The sequence below is a fragment of the Phyllobates terribilis genome, unplaced genomic scaffold (assembly GCF_046119375.1).
Source record: "Phyllobates terribilis strain yellow unplaced genomic scaffold, ASM4611937v1 Scaffold_7__3_contigs__length_470593459, whole genome shotgun sequence".
Lineage (NCBI taxonomy): Eukaryota > Metazoa > Chordata > Amphibia > Anura > Dendrobatidae > Phyllobates > Phyllobates terribilis.
This window is the reverse complement of record NW_027362767.1, coordinates 235,778,707-235,800,862: the sequence shown is the minus strand read 5'-3', so window position 1 is coordinate 235,800,862 and position 22,156 is coordinate 235,778,707. Positions and strand designations below refer to the sequence as shown.

Below are 22,156 nucleotides of genomic sequence, written 5' to 3'. Positions count from 1 at the left end.
CCGCTCTCATCATCGAGGTCGTACAATGAATGTTAAAAAATGAAGATTCGGAGCCCCCATTTTAGTGATCGGTGGTGGTCCCAGGGAACAGGATAGGTGGTAAATGTAACCCTATTTATTAAAACTGGTAAAAGGAGAAACGGTCTTTGTTGCCTATAGCAACCAATCAGAGCTCAGCTTTCATTTTTTAAAAAGCTGTGGTAAAATGAGAGCTACGCTGTGATTGGTTGCTATGGGCAACAAAAAGATGTCCTTTTATACAGTTTAGGCTTTTATTCACATGGGTGTATTATAATCGAGTAATACTAAGAGGTCATATACTACCTCCATGTGCCACCTGTTTTATGCTGACATCCAGAAAATGGTGGCAACCTCCGTAAGGGAAAGTATTCTCCCATTGTTCAACCACTGTTGTCAAGGCATGTTGGGAGTTGTAGTCTCACTATAGCTGGCGTGGCGGAGGTTGCTGATCTAATATATTAAGCACAGTAATTAGAGGTGAACGGATCCGCCGAGATTGGAAATTGCAAAATCGCATGAATTTTACAGGAAAATTTGATCTGCAGCGAAGTTATTGCAAATTGAATGTTCCTTATTATGTTCTGGGGTCTCTGGAGACCCCAAGAACATAATAAATGTAGGATGTAAAAAATAGAAAAGGAAAAATGAATACTCACCGCTCACCGCTCACCTGTCCCTTTGTCTCCCGACCCCGCTGCCTGGTCCTCGGCACCTCTTCTTTTCCCCTTCCCCCGTTGCTCATATTGTCTTCAGTCTCTTAAATCCAGACCACGGCTTGAATAGGCCACGGAGGTTATTTTGGAATCATGTGTTGTTTTGTCGCAGTGACATCCGGGACCGAGTCAAGTCACAGGTCACAAGCCTCAAGATAGACTGAAGAGGCTGAAAAGAATCCACACGATGGGGAAAATAAGAGGCGCCAAGGACCAGACAGCGGGACGAGTGATCAGTGAAATGAGTATTATTTTTTTTTTTTCATTTAACCATTTGTCTTGCTTTCTATGGTACAGTAAAATGGCGGTTGTCATTTTGCTGAATTTGCGCTGACCGAATTGCAAAAGAATTCTTATTCTGGAGACTATGGATTTTTGCAAAATTTAAGGAGAATTCAATTCCACTCGAACAAATATATTCATCTTTAAAAGTATTGTATTTTCCGCTGATGTGGCACTTTTATTGCATCAGAACGGAGACGAAAAAAAGTTTCTTAGGACGGCATAGCAGGTGCACTTTAAGACGTTCCCGCTGCTCCCTGTTTAGCATTTCTCATTTTTTTGTAAGACTCAGCATTCACCCTTCTCAGTACATATAACGTCTTCCAATTAATGAATCACATGACTGGTAGTCAGCTGACGGCCGCTGTGGTCCTCATCACTGATTTCCTTCCTCGGCTGCAGAGTTCACAGCAGAGGGAGCAGAGACTGCAGGAGGAATCTGTCTGACGAATAGGAAAAGTTCCAGTATGGGAGAGAAAAGTCGCCTACAGCGGTGGAGAGAGCGGATCAGCACCGAGCTGGACAGCGTCATGGATTTCTGGACTCAGCACTCCGAGGACAAGGAATTTGGGTAGATATGATTTATTAAACATCAGCATATTCCAGTGAGCAGAGGGCTGTACGGCGCCGCTTCCTTCCCAGCTGCGCTGATGACTCCGCACCTGCCGTCGCCGGACTACACATTTCAGTTTTCACGAAATGACAGCTGAAATCTATCTGGAAAAATGTCTAGTATTTCCATGTCTCCTAAGGGTATATGCATGCCACGTATTTTACACGCTGGCGTATTTACCCTTTGAGTATATTGCAGAGACTTTACCGTCGGCTTTTCTTTTAATACTTGTACGTATAAAATAGTGAGCAGCGGCTTTCTGAAGGATGGTCGGGTCACTACTTTTAACCACTCTGCATCTTTACATAAAAAAGACAGAACACATGCACAGCAAGTCGTTCTTACATATAAATGCATTTGTGTATTCTTTTAACCATTTATTTACCGCTTTTTTCAGACAGATTACTGAGCATACCCGCCCGAAAAAGGCACATAACCTAATTGCCCAAGAAACCACTATTCTGGAAAGTTGGGGGGTATGTCCTGATTTCAATGATATCTGCATCCTCAAAACCCAGATACAATTGATTAAAATGATGGAGTAGGGAGCCGTCCGCTCTCTGCTCCACTATTCAACCCATGTGTCTGAGTTTCGGAGTTGCAGGCCCAAGGAGGTTATTAGATCACCACATTCTGCACAGACCGGAGTAACGTATTGTGAGAACGGTGGTAGGAGAGGGACACTCTGGGGAATTATCTACTGCCGGGACATCATACTGTGTATGTGAGGCATCCTACTATGTGTGGTGGGCATTGTGGGAGCATCCTGCTGTATGTTGGGGGATCAATCTGTGTGACAAGGGACTGTGGAGGCATCATAATGCGTGGAGTGGGCACTGTGGGGACATCATATGTAGAGCACAAAAAATAAAAAATAGCACCCACACACCTTTAGTATTAAATTAATGCACAGGTGCAAATACGCTATGTGGCCAATATACTAACATATACATACACAATACGTTTCTTGATCAAAGAGCGCAAAAGCCATCCAACCATGTCAAGGTGACCTTTAAATATGGATGGTCCCTAACCACTAAATATCTTGCCTCTCTGTGGCAAAAAAGCCTCATGTGAATGGGCATGAAAAGGAAACCAGGCATAACTCGCAATTGAAACCTTATGTGGGATAAATGGATAAGAGTGATGTTGAGTTCTTATCTTGGGACCTTCCATATTTAAAGCTCACTTTGATGTGGTTAGGTGGCTTTTGCGCTCTTTGATGAAAAAACGCTAAGTACCTTTTACGTTTTTAACGTTTGCAGCAATATTGGAGTTCATAAATTCATTAGTCGCAGTGTGCTGATGTGTCGTGTCGGCACACTGCTGATCATATTATGCAGAGCCACATTGTGGAGGCATCTAAACTTATATATTCAATACAAAAATCAATTAACTTATTTTTCTTATAAACTTACAAAAAAAGAGCAACATAAATGGTTAATCTGTGCATTATAGTATTTTTTATGATGACATTTGTCTACTGATATATGTACGCTATAAAATACAGTGAACCTTTACTCGGAGACTCTTTCCTTAGAAACAGCGCCTCCATTGGCTATGTTTGGTATTGTGATTCAATCCCATTAAAGTTGGCAGAACTGAAGTGCAATACCAGACATAACCTATGCCATGAGTGGCGCTGTTTCTGAGACAAAATCATGAATATACGTATTAATGTACATTGACTGTTTGATAGTAAGCTGTGTTTGATGTTGTCAGGGGATTCTTCACGTGCCTTGGTCAGGAAGGAGCAGTGTACGATCCACTGAAATACATCTGGCTGCAGGGCAGACAGGTAAAGAGGCTGCAATGTGGTAGGTCATCAATGTGTAATTGGTACAGGTCCAGGGGGTACGAAGTGGTCGTGGTGCTCATTAGAGATTATATTAACTTTACCCCGCAAGGACCAATTTTTGCTTTTTCCATCCTTTTTTTTCGTTTTTCCATCGACCTAGCCATACGATGTCTCGTTTTTTTGTGGAATGAATTGTAGTTTTTAATGAAATTTCAACGGTATCGTAAATGATTTCTTGTGGTATTTTTTTGCATTATAATTTTTTTTTTTTCCTTATATGACGGTTTTTCCTTATTTGTATTTTTTTTATATCATATTCTGTATTTATTTTTAGAGTGACCATACAGAGTCCTATAAAGTGCCTACGGGTCTGTAATACGGACACATAGGGTCTCTGTGTGTTGCTGAACGGGTCCAACACACAATTAGTGGCTGTGTATAGGAACTAAACCACACAATACTATATACATGTAAAAGCCAAGCTGGCAATCTTCATGTGAGCATGACCTCTACTGGTTTCTGGTCAACCTAGGTTTGGATGTACTGCCGTCTCTACAGGAAGGTGCCCAGATTCCACAGAGAAGAACTACTTAACTCTGCCATTGCTGGTAAGTTTAGGGTTCTTAAAGTTTTAAAGAACATTCAAATTGTGATGACTTTACTCCACCAAGTACATATACTTCATGTTACTTGTTTTTCCCTTGATACTCAGGGGGCAAGTTCCTTATTGCTCATGCTCGCCCATCGTCTGACTCCATAAAATGTGCTTTCGTGGTGACGCGTGATGGTCGAGCGGTAAAGATCCAGCGCACCATCTTCAGTGAGTGTTTTTACATCATGGCTATGGATGAACTATGGAGAACAACTCAAAAAGAGAAGTATAAGGTGAAGGAGAGGGGTGGGATTCTCAGGGTTGTGTGGGTGAGGTGTCTAATTTTCATGTAGAACATATAAATCCAATATGCTAATAAAACAGACAAAAACTTTATGATTTCCTTTTATACTTGAGAAAAATTAGAATTTCCTGTTTGGAAAAACCTCAACATCTGAAGATGCACTAATGAGGCGCACAATCGTTAATTTCTAGGGACATGCTATTGACTTTTGAGTTGTGAAGGTGACTATACACATGAACATCAGCGAGACTGGCTGCATGGTGGTCTCCTGGCTCAACATGCCCAATCCTTTTTGTTTTTAAAGGTATTGTGCCATAAACAAAACGTGTGACCCGACCACTAATCCTATAGAAAACAAAAGGAGCAGTAGTTGCACATGCTCAGTACCACTGTGTAAAAGAGGTCAAGATAATGCATGAACGGACATCTGTAAGCGAACACTGTCCTTTGCAGTCTAAAGACTATAAGGGAAGAATATAGAGGAAATTATGTCAACAAGAATGGTAGAGACCAGCGTGTGGTCAAGGTAGGAATGAATTAGATGAGACACCATGTCAGGTGATGGCTGTATCGCAGTTAGGAATTATAAAAAGCCCAAGAGAGCAGAAGTGGGGAAGACTTGGCACCTGGACCTGTAGCTGAGCTGGCTTATGGCCACCATTGCTACTGTGGAGTCAGAGACGAGCGAACCAGAACCGAATAACCAGAACTGAGGGAATGGAGTCAGAGACGAGCGAACCAGAGCTGAGCGGCCAGAACCGAGTAACCAGAACTGAGGGAACAGAGACAGAAACGAGCGAACCAGAACTGAGTGACCAGAACCAAGTAACCAGAAACGAGTGACCAGGACCAAGGGAATGGAGCCAGACATGAGCTAATCAGAAGCGAGGGACTGGAGCCAGAGACGAACGGACGGGGCTTGAGACGGGAGTGCAGAGCTAGAACCGTGTGAGCGGATAACAGGAAAGGGACATTTATGTGAGATGCGACTCGAGGTGTGGAATCATAGTACTGAGGGGACTAGGGCCGCGCTTCAGAGAACGGAGGCGGTCAGCATGATGGGTGATCGAAGCATCTTATCGATCAGGAACTTGCGGCCTAACGGAGTAGTACACCCGACTCCCGTTGGGGCCTGTACAACAATCAGTATTGTGGAATGAATGAGAGAACGACAGGGTGACCATAGTGACTAGCATGAGATTAACTGAGACGTACTTTCACCTAGGCCATTAGGACCAAGACACCTTTGACTATAATAGTTGTCTATTCATATACCCTATATAGCCGAATTCCAAATTTCCATAGTAAAATGGCTTACTGTCTTCCCATTGTTTGCCTTCCCCTTTATGCCTTGTGCCCTCAAGACCATATCTGTTTGTGTAATCGAATAAATTCTTGTTGTTTCAAGTTATCACTAGTCTACATTCTCTGCGCTGTTGTATCCGCGTACCTGTTTACAGCTGTATTCAAACTAAAGACTTTGTGACCCCAGTTCTCATGATTGGTGGGGGTTCCAACAGCCACCTATAAATGGTATATATGTTGTTTTTGGGACAACCCCCTTAGGCATATATGAGCAGCTGGATTTGGCTCAATGATCCCTGTTTTCTGGATTTTTATGAAATTTGAAGATATTTAGTAATGAAGTCTATTTTCATATAGAGAGAAGCGCGGACGATGATGGATCAAATAGTTCACTGGGTGCGAGTAGATCCATCTAATTTAGGAAGACCGGAGTTGCCTGGAGCTGAACCAGTGAACTCTATGGCAGTGCCAATGATGCTGCTGAATCTGGTGGATCAGTTATGTGAGGATGATGAAGAGGCCGCAATAAAGTATGCAGAGCTGGGAGCCTGGAGTGTGGAGAAGATACTGCAGCACTTACAGGTACCATATATACTAAATGATCAGCAAATGGAAGCTATGGTAGTGGGGTGGGAGATAATCAACAGGATTTTGCCCACCCCATGTACAATAGTGTATTCATGGGCCATCCAAAACCGCAACAGTCACCTTGATCTGACCTTTCAAACTTAATTTGAAGCCTCTGGATCCTTCATATCTGGATCTGGAATTATTGCCCGTGCAGGTGATGCAATTATCACATGAACAATACTAAGGAAATCCTGAAAACATGGCCTGTTGGTGGGCTTTGAGGACTGGAGTTGGGGAACCCTGATATATCTGATGAGATCCTCAGTAATTATAGGTTATCTGTGAAGTGGGCTGACAACAAGTGTTTACTTTCCCTGCAGTGCCATTGCAGGTAAAAGGGATGAGGGATCTGACAGTAGCTGAGGGACCTGAGCGGTTCAAAGGTCCCTCAAAGGACACAGGTATTTTTTGGTAGAGGAAGATCAAGTTATGCCACTAGGATCTGAACAGTAAACCCTACCCTTCTATGAATCTTGTCCATATGATTATTTCCTTGTATTCTTCTGCAGCGTGATGGTCAGGCCATTTTGGAGAATGTTTCTGAAGATGGAAAGGAGCTCCCAGGATGCATGGGCAGACACCAGAACCCTGGTATGGTCAGTTTACGCTCTGATACTCGGATGTATGGCTGCTGCTTCTTCCTAATATCTAGTCTCCATCACAGGACATGCCATTGAGGCTGGCTGGTTTCTTTTACGTCAGGCCTTCATGAACAATGACCGTAACTTGGGGAAGATCGCTGTGGAAAAGTTTGTACTTCTAACCTTTGAATCAGGATGGGACCAGGAGCATGGAGGACTTTTTTCTTTTCAGGATGTGGATGGACATTGCCCTACACAGGTGAGTGATGCCATTATGGGCTGATCCAAACTCTCAACTTGTATTGAGCATTAATGGACTTGGACAAGGATCTGTCTCTTTGCAGAGACTGTGTGCTGGAGCCAATTTCTCCGGGTCCAACATCACCGAGGCTTGGCACCTCCCGTCCACGACCTGTCCAGCTGCCACCTTACACTATTCATTAAATAACAGCATCAGGATAGGGGACATATATACCAGGATAGGTCCCAGGATGAGGAACATATATATCAGGATGGGTGATATATATACCAGGATGGGAATACATATACCATGATTGGGTCCAGGATAAGGGACATACAGTACAGACCAAAAGTTTGGACACACCTTCTCATTTAAAGATTTTTCTGTATTTTCATGACTATGAAAATTGTACATTCACACTGAAGGCATCAAAACTATGAATTAACACATGTGGAATTATATACTTAACAAAAAAGTGTCTTATATTCTAGGTTCTTCAAAGTAGCCACCTTTTGCTTTGATGACTGCTTTGCACATTCTTGGCATTCTCTTGATGAGCTTCAAGAGGTAGTCACCAGAAATGGTCTTCCAACAATCTTGAAGGAGTTCCCAGAGATGCTTAGCACTTGTTGGCCCTTTTGCCTTCACTCTGCGGTCCAGCTCACCCCAAAACCATCTCGATTGGGTTCAGGTCTGGTGAGTGTGGAGGCCAGGTCATCTGGCGTAGCACACCATCACTCTCCTTCTTGGTCAAATAGCCCTTACACAGCCTGGAGGTGTGTTTGGGGTCATTGTCCTGTTGGAAAATAAATGATGGTCCAACTAAACACAAACTGGATGGAATAGCATGCCGCTGCAAGATGCTGTGGTAGCCATGCTGGTTCAGTATGCCTTCAATTTTGAATAAATCCCCAACAGTGTCACCAGCAAAGCACCCCCACACCATCACACCTCCTCCTCCATGCTTCACGGTGAGAACCAGGCATGTAGAGTCCATCCGTTCACCTTTTCTGCATCGCACAAAGACACGGTGGTTGGAACCAAAGATCTCAAATTTGGACTCATCAGACGAAAGCACAGATTTCCACTGGTCTAATTTCCATTCCTTGTGCTCTTTAGCCCAAACAAGTCTCTTCTGCTTGTTGCCTGTCCTTAGCAGTGGTTTCCTAGAAGCTATTTTACCATGAAGGCCTGCTGCACAAAGTCTCCTCTTAACATTTGTTGTAGAGATGTGTCTGCTGCTAGAACTCTGTGTGGCATTGACCCGGTCTCTAATCTGAGCTGCTGTTAACCTGCGATTTCTGAGGCTGGTGACTCGGATAAACTTATCCTCAGAAGCAGAGGTGACTCTTGGTCTTCCTTTCCTGGGGCGGTCCTCTTGTGAATCAGTTTCTTTGTAGCGCTTGATGGTTTTTGCAACTGCACTTGGGGACACTTTCAAAGTTTTCCCAATTTTTCGCACTGACTGACCTTCATTTCTTAAAGTAATGATGGCCACTCGTTTTTCTTTACTTAGCTGCTTTTTTCTTGCCATAATACAAATTCTAACTGTCTATTCAGTAGGACTATAAGCTGTGTATCCACCAGACTTCTGCACAACACAACTGATGGTCCCAACCCCGTTTATAAGGCAAGAAATCCCACTTATTAAATCTGACAGGGCACACCTGTGAAGTGAAAACCATTTCCGGTGACTACCTCTTGAAGCTCATCAAGAGAATGCCAAGAGTTTGCAAAGCAGTCATCAAAGCAAAAGGTGGCTACTTTGAAGAACCTAGAATATAAGACATATTTTCAGTTGTTTCACACTTTTTTGTTAAGTAAATAATTCCACATGTGTTAATTCATAGTTTTGATGCCTTCAGTGTGAATGTACAATTTTCATAGTCATGAAAATACAGAAAAATCTTTAAATGAGAAGGTGTGTCCAAACTTTTGGTCTGTACTGTATATACCAGAATAAGGAACATATATGCCAGGATCGGGGATATATATACCAGGATGTGCCCAGGATGGGGGGCATTATACCAGCAAAGAGCCCAATATGGGGGACATTACTACATAATGGGGGGGCAATTCATATGTCCTTATAGGATTTAGAACGCTACAAGGGCCCATACATCTGACAAACATGCGGGGGGCTCAGGTCCAAATTTTGTACCTTGGGCCCATTGTACTCTAGTTACGCCACTTCCTCCTTCCATTTTCACGTCTCTCAGATGTACGAGCCCCAGTCACTTTGGGTTCTCTGGGATTCTTTGGGTTCTCTTTTACACCTTTTTTTGAGCTTGGGATCTACTTTGCCAATTAATTATGTGATGCTATATTTGCCATTCGATGGCGCTTTCAACATCATCTAACCTTTAGCCTTGCCTTTGGCTTTCCCTGCATGTGATAATATGTAGTATCCCATTCCTTTGATTGGCAAGTGCATGCTGCGCTCCTGAACTGTTTCCAAAATGGCGCCGAATGCGTCAGTTTTATACTATAATGGTTCCTTACTCTGAAGGACGAGTCATCCAAGTTTAATCAAATTACTGTAATTTTTTGAAATTGTGCTTTAAGCACTATTGCACTTTATTGCACATCATGATATACAGGTGCTTCTCACAAAATTAGAATATCATCAAAAAGTTAATTTATTTCAGTTCTTCAAATCAAAAAGTGAAACTCATATATTATATAGAGTCATTACACACAGAGTGATCTATTTCAAGTGTTTATTTCTATTAATGTTGAGCATTATGGCTTACAGCCAATGAAAACATAAGTCATTATCTCAGTAAATTAGAATAATTAACAAATAACACCTGCAAAGGCTTCCAAAGCATTTCAAAAGGTCCCTTAGTCTGTTTCAGAAGGCTCCACAATCATGGGGAAGACTGCTGACTTGACAGATGTCCAGAAGGCAGTCATTGACACTCCATACGGAGGGTAAGCCACAAAAGGTCATTGCTAAAGAAGCTGGCTGTTCAGAGTGCTGTATCCAAGCATATTAATGGAAAGTTGAGTGGAAGGAAAAAGTGTGGTAGGAAAAGGTGCACAAGCAACCGGGATAACCGCAGCCTAGAAAGGATTGTTAAGAAAAGGCCATTCAAAAATTTGAGGGAGATTCACAAGGAGTGGACTGCTGCTGGAGTCATTGCTTCAAGAGCCACCACACACAGACGTATCCAGGACATGGACTACAAGTGTCGCATTCCTTGTGTCAAGCCACTCATGACCAATAGACAACACCAGAAGCGTCTTACCTGGACCAAGGAGAAAAAGACCTGGACTGTTGCTCAGTGGTCCAAGGTGGTGTTTTCAGATGAAAGTAAATTTTGCATTTCATTTGGAAATCAAGGTCCCAGAGTCTGGAGGAAGAGTGGAGAGGCCACAATCCAAGCTGCTGGAGGTCTAGTGTGAAGTTTCCACAATCAGTGATGGTTTGGGGGGCATGTCATCTGCTGGTGCAGGTCCACTGTGTTTTATCAAGACCAAAGTCCGCACAGCCGTCTACCAGGAAGTTTTAGAGCACTTCATGCTTCCCTCTGCCGACAAGCTTTTTGGAGATGGAAATGTCATTCTCCAGCAGGACTTGGCCCCTGTCCACACTGCCAAAAGTACCAATACCTGGTTTACAAACAACAGTATCACTGTGCTTGATTGGCAGCAAACTCGCCTGACCTTAACCCCATAGAGAATCTATTATAGAGAATCTATGGGGTATTGTCAAGGGGAAGATGAGAGACATCAGACCCAACAATGCAGACGAGCTGAAGGCTGCTATCAAAGCCACCTGGGCTTCCATAACACCTCAGCAGTGCCACAGGCTGATCCCTCCATGCCACATTGCTGCATTGATGCAGTAATTGATGCAAAAGGAGCCCGACCAAGTATTGAGGGCATTTACTGAACATACATTTCAGTAGGACAACATTTTGGATTTTAAAAACATTTTTCAAGCTGTTGTTATAAAGTATTCTAATTTACTGAGATAATGACTTTTGTGTTTTCATTGGCTGTAAGCCATAATCATCAACATTAACAGAAATAAACACGTGAAATAGATCACTCTGTCTGTAATGACTTTATATAATATAGGAGTTTCACTCTTTGTATTCAAGAACTGAAATAAATTAACTTTTTGATGATCTTCTAATTTTGTGAGGAGCACCTATATTTCATTCACTTACAGGTATGTTATTGTTTATGTACATGGTCATTGACTTTGCATGTGTATAATTTTTATATATTTGTAATTGTTATGCAATTGCTTTGCCTTTTAAATATATGGCATTTTTATCTTATCACTGCTAGAGGAAGGTTCACTCTTCAGAACCAAAACATTGCCAGCCACTAGGGGCTAATAAACCTTAGGTTATTTTGCCATGCTTTATTTGGTGTGCTGCCTCCATTCATTGTTTCTTAGATAGATGCAGGCTTGGACTGGCCCACAGCAGAACAGGAGAATCCTCCGGTGGGCCCCTGTGCTAGATTGGGCCACCACCCTCTTATATCAGCAGATTGACACCCCAGTCCGACACTGGTAGATGTGTATATATAGATCGATAATTTCAATGGCCACATGACGTGAGCAGATAATCATTCTTTGTGTTCCCCAGCTTGAGTGGAGTATGAAAATGTGGTGGCCGCACACAGAGGCGCTCATCGCCTTCCTGCTTGGCTATATGGAAACAAAGGATCCACGTCTGCTTGACAACTTCCAGAAAGTTTATGAATACACATTGAGCCGGGTTTGTAAAATATGAAGTGATTTTTTTTTTTATTTATTTTTTAATAAATATCACCAGTTAGCACAGCTAAGGTGCAGATGCTTGTAAACCGCGTAGCCAAAAAGTTCAATGTATTCCCCCTAAAGTAAAAATTTACTAAGGGGTTATCGCATAGGGACATCATATTGGAGAGGACTCGGCACAATCATGTAACCCATGGTCTGTCCATTCAGTTACACACAACCTGTTAGTAACACGGCCCCTGGGCAAGCAGAGGCAGTGTGGGATAGGGTGCTGTAAAACATTATGACAAAATGCCCATTCCTGCTGTATAATTTGGCTTTTATTGATATGAAAATTAGGCTCACAAGTGCACTGGCGGGCTTATCAGTGCACTTGCAGTCTATGGATCTTCTTTGCTTTTCCAGGGCGGAGCTGCATCCCACTTCTTGATTGGCAGCAAAGACAGAGGCACCTCTGCACTTAACTATCAATCAAGAAGCAAAGTTGGGCGCTGCCTGTTAAAGGCGAGCAGGAGCCATAGACTGCAAGTGCATTGATGCGTCAACCAGTGCACTTGCAAGCCTAATTTGAATATCAATAAAAGACAAATTTCGGTACAAGTGGGTATCTTTCATAATGTTTTACACTTGCGTATCCTCCACTTGTGCAGGGGTTGTAATATTGACGTGTTCCTTTTCAGTGGCTGCTGTGTAATACCACATCACCACGGGACACTATAGCAAAATGTGGTCAGAGGTGGGAGACTATTCCGCCTTGACTAATCTCAGCATCAAGTGAGTATTACTGTAGCTATTGCTTTGTCCCCTAGGTTTGGTTTTTCTCTATTTCTTGGTGCCTTTCATTTTAGGATCCGCTCCCTCTCCACCCTGAGACCCCTTTAACAGTGGAGATAAACGCATCATCTGCTAGGCAGCCAAGACCGTGACTCTCTCAGTGGTCAATCCACATATAGACTAAGAAGGCCAGGTAATTCGCCTAGGGCCACAGAAGAGTGAAGGTGGATCCCCTTAACTACTGCCATGCCCCTAACATGGTCATTGCTTCTGCATTATTCTGGTCTCCTACATAGGTGCTGACTAATAGCCACCAGAGGCCACAACAGGAGTTGTCACCCAGTTTCCTTCCTACAGTGGCGAAAATAAGTATTTGATATACTGCTGATTTTGCACGTTTTCCCACCTAAAAAGAATGGAGAGGTCTGTAATTTTTATCATAGGTACAATTCACCTGTGAGAGACAGAATCTAAAAATAATAACCAGAAAATCACATTGTATGATTTTTACATAATTAAATTACATTTTATTGCTTGAAATAAGTATTTGATCAACGACCAACCAGCAAGAATTCTGGCTCTTGCAGACCTGTTAGTTTTTCTTTAAGAATCCCTCCTACTCTGCACTCATTACCTGTTTTAATTGCACATGTTTGACCTGGTTACCTCTATAAAAGACACCTGTCTACGCACTCAATCAATCACACTCCAACCTCCACCATGGCCAAGACCAAAGAGATGTCTAAGGACACCAGGGACAATATTGTAGACCTGCACAAGGCTGGGATGGGCAACATGACAATAGGCAAGCAGCTTGGTGAGAAAGCACAATTGGTGGCACAATTACGGCTGTCAATCTACCTCTGTCTGGGGCTCCATGCAAGTTCTTGCCAAGTAGGGTAAGGATGATTCTGAGAAAGGTCAGGAATCAGCCCAGAACTACACAGTAGGACCTGGTCAATGACCTGAAGAAAGCTGGGACCACAGTCTCAAATATTACCGTTAGTAACACACTATGTCGTCATGGATTAAAATCCTGCAGGACACGCAAGGTCCCCCTGCTCATGCCAGCACATGTCCAGGCCCGTTTGAAGTTCGCCAATAACCATCTAGATGATCGAGAAGGTCATGTGGTCAGATGAGACCAAAGTAGAACTTTTTGGTATCAACTCTACTCGCTGTGTTTGGAGGAAGAATGATGAGTACAACCCCAAGAACATCGTCCCAACCGTGAAGCATGATGGGGGAAACATCATACTTTGGGGGTGCTTTTCTGCAAAGGGGACAAGACGACTGCACCATATTGAAGGGAGGAAGGATGAGGTCACGTATCGTGAGATTTTAGCCAGCAACTTCCTTTCCTCAGTAAGAGCATTGAAGATGGGTCGTGGCTGTGTCTTCCAGCAAGACAATGACCCGAAACACACAGCCAGGGCAACTAAGGAGCAGCTCCATAAGAAGCATTTCAAGGTCCTGGAGTGGCCCAAAAGAAAATCTTTGGAGGGAGCTGAAACTCAATGTTGCCCAGCGACTGTCCTGAAACCTGAAAGATCTGGAGAAGATCTGTATGGAGGAGGGGGCCAAAATCCCTGCTGCAGTGTGTGCAAACCTGTTCAAGAACTACAGGAAACATCTGACCTCTGTAATTGCAAACAAAGGTTTCTGTACCAAATATTAAGTTCTGTTTTTCTATTGTATCAAATACTTATTTCATGCTATAAAATGCTAATTAATTATGTAAAAATCATACAATCTGATTTTCAGATTCTGTCTCTCACAGGTGAAGTGTACCTACGATAAAAATTACAGACCTCTCTATTCTTTGTAGGTGGGAAAACTTGCAAAATCGGGGGAGTGTGGCGCCCCTGAGGGTTCGGCCGCCACAGGAATGCTGCACTTCTTTAATGGAGTGTGGTGTTCCTCCTCTGAGCTAAGTCCGGTGCGATGGTAGTTACCTAGTTTTTGCATCCAACACCACATTTCTCCACCAGAGGGAGCTAGTATGCACTAGGTGCTGCTCCCCTGGTTACAGGGAGACTGGGGAACACAAAGTAGTAGGAACCAGTTAGTGGGTGTGGGTGGAGGAACAGTTAGTTAGTGACACTTCTAATTTCATATTTAATAGTATGCCATCTTAGATCTTGGTCCTTGGATCTTGGTTCTTCTCTGGTCCTGTGTGGACCTGTCCAGCCCTTCAGACCTGTGTGGTCTCGGACAGTCTGTCTGTCAAGTGGTCGTACTGTGCTGTCAAAATACTTTGTGTTAAGTGACTTCCCTCCGGGAGCGCAGATCCTGTGTGGGCCTGCACCGGCATGGGACACAGCCCTCGTACCCCGATCTATGGGACGAGAGGGAGGTTGCAGACAAGGAATGTCTCAACCCGGCCAAGGACCAGGATCAAGAAGGCCCGGGAGCTTTAGAGTGTGGCTCCCTAGCAAATGGGTCCAGGGGAGGATGCAGACGGAGCGGAGCACGCCACCTGTCCTCGCCTACCTGATCTATTCAGAGGGATTCCGGCTGCAAGAGGGGTACCGGCCCCCGACACCCGACCTCGTACTCTATGTCCAGGATGGGAAAGCCCGGTTAGGCCCTGAGGATCCCAGCGGGCTTCGGATGGAGAGGAATTGCCACCCGAGCCCTACACCTGAGAGGAGCTCAGAGGGAGACCCGGCCTATCTACACACGCACAGACGGGAAAGGGTAAAGTCTGTAGTGCAGGAACACTCTGGTGTAGGGATGCTACCTCAAACTGGACTTCCTCGGAGGTAGTCGGACCCCCGTCCCTGGTGGCCGCAGGACTCCGCGAGGAGCAGGGAGAAGCCTTGCGCTGCTTATGAGAGCTGTGAGTAAAGCCTTGGAAATTCATCCCTATGGCCTCCGGACTGTTCATTATGCGCCATTCCGTGCGACGCCGCGTCCCTACTCCCGCACTACTACCCCCCTTCATCCTGTCTTGCCTGCCCTGAGGCCGCGCTCCGCCTGTGGGGAGCAGCGAGAACTTTAGCCGCCATGACATCGGGCCTCAGCGGACTGTAGCGGCGCTGGTGGCGCATCACCAGACACCACAGGTGGCGTAGTCGACAATTACCACTCAACCCGGAAAGCCCTAACATCATTTTCAATGTGACGGCCCTGGGCATGGAACGGGTCCAGGCCACGACTGCATCCCCGTTCTCAACATCTGACCCTACTCAGAGTACCCCATCTTCCCAGGGCAGGGCTTGCGAGTGTCACATCACTGGCGTAGTCGGCAGGATATCGTGCCCGCAGCAACGGAGAAAAGTGCCCATTGCTATCGGGTACTGTGTGCCTTACACCTTGGACTGTTGTTTTGCACTTTAAAATGGTGCCCGCCCAAGAAGAACAGGCGCCATAATGCTGTGAAAAGACTGTCTTTGTACACCTCCCATCGTGGGCTGGGCTCCCGTTTGGCGCCAAAAATGTGGACTGCCCCTTACATCAGAGACTGTCCGCGGGGTAATGCCCGTCAAACAGGATGGGCTGAACGAAGGCGGGCCTGTCAGCATGCCGCCCAGGAACCGCCCCGAAAGAGGAGGAAGAAGAAGGAAAGCAACAAGGTGCGGCCATGGCAGTCGGAGCTTGGCAGTCAACGGAGGCGGACATGGATGCCTCTGGGGAGCAAGACCATGCGACCACTGAACCCGGTCCAGGCCCTTCACCCGGTAGAGAGCAAGGTGGTGGCGTGTTGACTCCGGGAGATATAGACTTTCTCCACTCGGAAGCTCCGGGACTTGCAAGGAGGCAGAAGGAGGCCCAGGAGGCGGCGACGGCAGCGTGGAAAGCGGAGATGCTGCAGCGGATCCGAGATCGCCGTCGAGGAGAGGAGGTTCCAGAAGCAGTAGGCCCGGAGGTCGAAGTCGAGAGTGACCTAGAGGCAGGTGAGAGTGCAACCCCCTGCCCCGGCTGCAGAGCCATCAGAGACGATCCTGGACCTCATGGCGGAGTACATAGTCCCCTACGCAGTCACCTGGGAGCAAGCACTAGCTCCTGAGCTGCAACTGGCAGCTATTGGTGGGGACTTGCGCTGTCACGAGAGCTCGGTAACTGAGGTGCCTGGAGCTGCGGAGGAGGCTACTGGCTCCAACCCGGACTGGTCCGCATTATTAGAGGACTCGCAGCAACCCGTCCTGACCCCGCTACCTGCACCAGCGGTAACCTGGCCCGAGGCCGAGGAGTGTGCCTGGAAAAACCAGGGGGGCGACCTTATGGGCTTCCCGCGGGAGACCAGATCTGAAGCGCAGAGGAGGAGCCAATGATGTAGCGATCTGGTCCTCCAGCTGGCACGGGAGCAACGTCTGCGGGAGCAACGTTGCGAGCGCCTCGAAGTCAGGACCAAGGCTACAAAGACTCGGGCGCGACTGGAGGAGGCCACCCGTCCCAGTCCCCGATATGAAGGCAAGATTGTGCGTTTCCACCATGAGGCGGGGTGGGGATTTATCCGGAGTCCCGTATTTAAAGATGATGTGTTTGTCAGCCGGCGGGACGTCGAGCCGCGCCTTAAGAAGGGACACCCCGGCCGGAACCTCTCCCCGGGCGATACTGTGACATTCGCTCGCCACCAGGGGGAGCGTGGGTGGTACGCCCTGGATGTTCACAAAGTGTCTGGGAGTGACGCCACCACGCCCTCAACCTCAGGTGACCGGCTAGCCTCTGTCGGGAGGAATGAGCCCTTCCCTCCTCGCGAGCCCCAAGTCTGAAGCAGCCCCGGCTGCTGTAGTTATTGTTTGAAGCTTGACTATTGCTGCTATTTTTGTGTGTTCCTTCATTTATAGAGACTTTGGTCCCTGCGGACTATGGCAGGCGGCGGACTGCATTGTAAATAGTTATGCATCTATTTAGGTGCTTCCTATTGGTTTTATACAAAACCGTGCCTTCCTTCTACCTCAGACCTCAGAAGCAAAACCTGTCTGGAGTGGCTTGTGTGGGGGTCCAGCTCCGGATCTTCATGCCCTGCAGCCACCCCAGGGCCCACGTAGAGGGTTTAGGGCAGGTCCCTCTTGCTACTGAACTGACCGTCGTCACCTTTAAGCAGTCCGCTGTCTTGATCAAAAAGTCTCTTGTCTTAATTAATAATTTTTGCACTTTTATATCTGTGTTTTTATAATTTTATACTTTGCACTTTTGTACTTTTATAACTGTTATGCATCCATAAAGGGATGATAGTTCTACTTGTTTATATAAAAAAGAAATTTTCCTGGGTGCTATTCCTTTGCAGCCCGCGGACGTGCTGTGTTTTACCAAGGGGGAATGTGACGCCCCTGAGGGTTCGGCCGCCACAGGAATGCTGCACTTCTTTAATGGAGTGTGGTGTTCCTCCTCTGAGGTAAGTCCGGTGCGATGGTAGTTACCTAGTTTTTGCATCCAACACCACATTTCTCCACCAGAGGGCGCTAGTATGCACTAGGTGCTGCTCCCCTGGTTACAGGGAGACTGGGGAACACAAAGTAGTAGGAACCAGTTAGTGGGTGTGGGTGGAGGAACAGTTGGTTAGTGACACTTCTAATTTCATATTTAATAGTATGCCATCTTAGATCTTGGTCCTTAGATCTTGGTTCTTCTCTGGTCCTGTGTGGACCTGTCCAGCCCTTCAGACCTGTGTGGTCTCGGACAGTCTGTCTGTCAAGTGGTCGTACTGTGCTGTCAAAATACTGTGTGTTAAGTGACTTCCCTCCGGGAGCGCAGATCCTGTGTGGGCCTGCACCGGCATGGGACACAGCCCTCGTAACCCGATCTATGGGACGAGAGGGAGGTTGCAGACAAGGAATGTCTCAACCCGGCCAAGGACCAGGATCAAGAAGTCCCGGGAGCTTTAGAGTGTGGCTCCCTAGCAAATGGGTCCCGGGGAGGATGCAGACGGAACGGAGCACGCCACCTGTCCTCGCCAACCTGATCTATTCAGAGGGATTCCGGCTCCAAGAGGGGTACCGGCCCCCGACACCCGACCTCGTACTCTATGTCCAGGACGGGAAAGCCCGGTTAGGCCCTGAGGATCCCGGCGGGCTTCGGATGGAGAGGAATTGCCACCCGAGCCCTACACCTGAGAGGAGCTCAGAGGGAGACCCGGCCTATCTACACACGCACAGATGGGAAGGGGTAAAGTCTGTAGTGCAGGAACACTCTGGTGTAGGGATGCTACCTCACACTGGACTTCCTCGGAGGTAGTCGGACCCCCGTCCCTGGTGGCTGCAGGACTCCGCGAGGAGCAGAGAGAAGCCTTGCGCTGCTTATGAGAACTGTGAGTAAAGCCTTGGAAATTCATCCCTATGGCCTCCGGACTGTTCATTACGCGCCATTCTGTGCGACGCCGCGTCCCTACTCCCGCACTACTACCCCCCTTCATCCTGTCTTGCCTGCCCTGAGGCCGCGCTCCGCCTGTGGGGAGCAGCGAGAACTTTAGCCGCCATGACATCGGGCCTCAGCGGACTCTCGCTACGCTGGTGGCTCATCACCAGACACCACAGGTGGCGTAGTCGACAATTACCACTCAACCCGGAAAGCCCTAACATCATTTTCAATGTGACGGCCCTGGGCATGGAACGGGTCCAGGCCACGACTGCATCCCCGTTCTCAACATCTGACCCGGCTCTGAGTACCCCATCTTCCCAGGGCAGGGCTTGCGAGCGTCACAGGAGTATCTGTGGGCCATAAAAATTCCTAAGTTTTTGTGCGTCATTTCCCCACAAATACATACCTGCGCAACTTCTCCAGTTTTGCATTGGGCTTTGGGTAATGGATGTGAATTCTTCTTTGGGTTTTTAGAACGAAGGTGTCTTTATATGATGATTTTCTGTATCCTGCTCTGTTTCTAAATTCAGTTTTCAGACCTGGAGCACGGAGAGTGGTTTGGTTACTTGACTCAAGAAGGGAAGGTGGCCCTCACCATCAAAGGAGGGCCATTTAAAGGTAACTTTATTATTAACACTTAGTTTTAGTTGTGCCGTGTATTGCAGCATTTTCCAATCTAAGTATGGATGGCTCCGTATACCTAAGACAGCATTCAGATATACAGAGTAAATGTCGGAGAGGCTGCGAGACTTGCTCCATTGCATCGGGCCTCGCAAGCAACTGATCTGATATCATGAAGCCATTAGTGTTACTGAAAAACCCCATTAAAGATATATAAAGTATTTGAGCCCTGGTCACATAATGTTTCCTTTCTGAGACAAAACCTTCCTTGATGCTAATAACCATTTAGACGTCTTGTTGGAGCTTCCTGCTGTTATATCGTAAAGGGAATTTGTCAGCAGGTTTTTGCTACTTAATCTGAGAGCAGCATGATGTAGAGAAAAAGACCCTGATACCAGCGATGTATCACATACTGGGCTGCTTGCTGTGGTTTAGAAAAAATAATAGTTTTATCAGCAGGAGGTAATCACTAGAGGACTAGTATCCTGCTTCCAGGTTGTTCAGCCACGCCCCCCACCACTGATTGGAAGCTTTCTGCCTATGCACATTGTACACAGAAAGCAGCGAATCAGTGGTGTGGGCGGGGTTATACACAGCTCAGCGTTTGTCTGCAGCAGATAAAATCACTGTTTTATCAAAACTGCAGCAAGCAGCCCAGTAAGTGCTACATCTCTGGAATCCCACGTGTTATACTGGTCTCAGATGTGGTAGCAAAGACCAGGTGACCGCTTCCCTTTAAGTGCCTTTCGTCACCAATGCCTTAAAGGAGCTTCTTGCAGTGGTGTCCTCAGTGCGATCCTAGTAATATGAACCATAGGCCAATTTCCATTTTGCAGCATTTTCCAGTACCATCAAATTGTACGAGATTCTTGAAGTCTGTTTTATTTTTTCCGTGCAGATTTGAAGCAGTTTCATATCTACAGCGTGTCAGTTCTTTTTTGCAATATTTTTTACCTTTTCTAACGAATGGGGAAAAAATGCATAAAAAACGCTCGGTTTTTACGCATCGTTTTTGGTGCCGAAATTTCTGATCTTTCAGGAGGACAAAGAGATACTGACAGATAAACATATATAACGATCCTCAATACTTCACTGATATGTTGATGTTCCTCCATGGAAGTGACTGCAGTTCTTTTTTTTTTTTTTCAGGATGTTTCCATGTCCCTCGATGCCTGTACATGTGTGAGGAGATGCTGACCAAGCTCATAGAAGAGGAAGACACTGGAGCAAACAGAAAATGAGTCTTCACCAACTTCTTCCAGTTCCTTAAATTGATTGAATAAGACCTAATTGTCTAGTATGCCACACAGAAACAATCAGCAAGTAGGCTTGCTACTGATGGCTCTTAGTTTTAGGCTTCTTAAGAAGTTGTCTACCAGGTCTTGTGTAGTCAGGTGATTTACCAAGAAGAGATTTCTTTTGGGACATCTCAGGAGAGGTGTACACTGTCCCTACCTGCTCTACGGTCCAGCATTGTGAAGCTCTGCATCAAAAAGTCAAAATTAATGCACAATAAATAATGAAAAACTTTATATAAAAAAGGGAATCCTCTCTATTATTTCATTGTATATGTATGTGGCATGTCCAAAAAGGTGATGAGGATCACTGGGGGCCAAGCAGGGCTGCCACCAGGAATTTCAGGGCCCCGTACTGGTAAAATTTTCGGGCCCCCATGATTCTCCGCCCAGGCTTCACCCCAGCTCCGCCTCCATCCCTCGAACCTTCCACAGTCCCACCGCCAACTCTTGTAAAAACTCCACTTCTGCACCACGTCCTCACCAATTATTATTATTATTATCATTATTTATTATTATAGCACCATTAATTCCATGGCGCTTTACATGTGAAAAAGGGGTATACGTAGCAGACAACAAGTACAATAGTTTGAACAAAAACAAGTCACCAACTGGTACAGGAGGAAAGAGGACCCTGCCCGCAAGGGCTCACAATCTAGAAGGGGGTGGGGAGTGAGGATACAGTAGGTGAGGGTACAGCTGGTTGTGCAGCGAGGGTTACTGCAGGTTGTAGGCTTGTTGGAAGAGGTAGGTCTTCAGGTTCCTTTTGAAGGTTTCCATGGTAGGCGAGAGTCTGATATGTTGGGCTAGAGAGTTCCAGAGTAGGAGGGAAGCACGGGAGAAATCTTGTATGCGATTATGGGAGGAGGAGATTAGAGGGGAGTAGAGAAGGAGATCTTGTGAGGATCAGAGGTTGCATGCAGGTAGGTACCGGGAGACTAGATCACAGATGCATGAAGGAGACAGGTTGTGGATGGCTTTGTATGCCAAGGTTAGGGACTTGAACTTGAGTCAGTGCAGTGATTGGCAGAGGGGAGAGGCAGGGGAATAGCGGGGGGGACGGGGACGGGACAGGTGGATTAGTTGGACTGCAGAGTTTAGGATAGATTGAAGGGGTGTGAGAGTTGTAGAAAGGAGGCCACAGAGCAGGAGGTTGCAGTAGTTGAGGCGAGAGATGATGAGGGCGTGCACTAGTGTTTTTGCAGATTCAAGGTTGAGGAATGTGCGGATCCGGGAGATATTTTTGAGTTGGAGTCGGCATGAAGTGGAAAGGGCTTGGATATGTGGTTTGAAGGAGAGATCAGAGTCCAGGGTTACCCCGAGGCAGCGAGCTTGCGGG

General features: G+C 46.1%; 1 protein-coding gene across 3 annotated transcripts; it reads left to right on the top strand.

The window, feature by feature from the left end:
- Positions 1-1,342: 1,342 nt before the first annotated feature.
- On the top strand, positions 1,343-21,027 carry RENBP (renin binding protein). Of its 3 annotated transcripts, XM_073637767.1 has the most exons (10): positions 1,343-1,587; positions 3,352-3,427; positions 3,960-4,035; positions 4,140-4,312; positions 5,986-6,210; positions 6,768-6,849; positions 6,923-7,098; positions 11,688-11,819; positions 19,432-19,519; positions 20,672-21,027. In XM_073637767.1, exons 1-10 carry the CDS (start codon positions 1,484-1,486, stop codon positions 20,761-20,763), a joined length of 1,224 nt encoding a protein of 407 aa, XP_073493868.1. In that variant the 5' UTR covers positions 1,343-1,483; the 3' UTR covers positions 20,764-21,027. The 3 variants fall into 3 exon arrangements, with proteins under 3 accessions (XP_073493868.1, XP_073493870.1, XP_073493869.1); XM_073637769.1 differs by lacking the exon at positions 11,688-11,819; XM_073637768.1 differs by lacking the exon at positions 19,432-19,519 and having other exon boundaries at positions 1,344-1,587.
- The last annotated feature ends 1,129 nt before the right edge of the window (positions 21,028-22,156 follow it).

Coding starts and splice junctions, on each gene's coding strand:
- RENBP (XM_073637767.1), top strand. CDS start 1,484: ATGGGAGAGAAAAGTCGCCTACAGCGGTGGAGAGAGCGGATCAGCACC. Junction 4,313..5,985: donor CTCAAAAAGAGAAGTATAAG/GTGAAGGAGAGG, acceptor ATTTTCATATAG/AGAGAAGCGCGGACGATGAT. Junction 6,850..6,922: donor GGGCAGACACCAGAACCCTG/GTATGGTCAGTT, acceptor TCTCCATCACAG/GACATGCCATTGAGGCTGGC.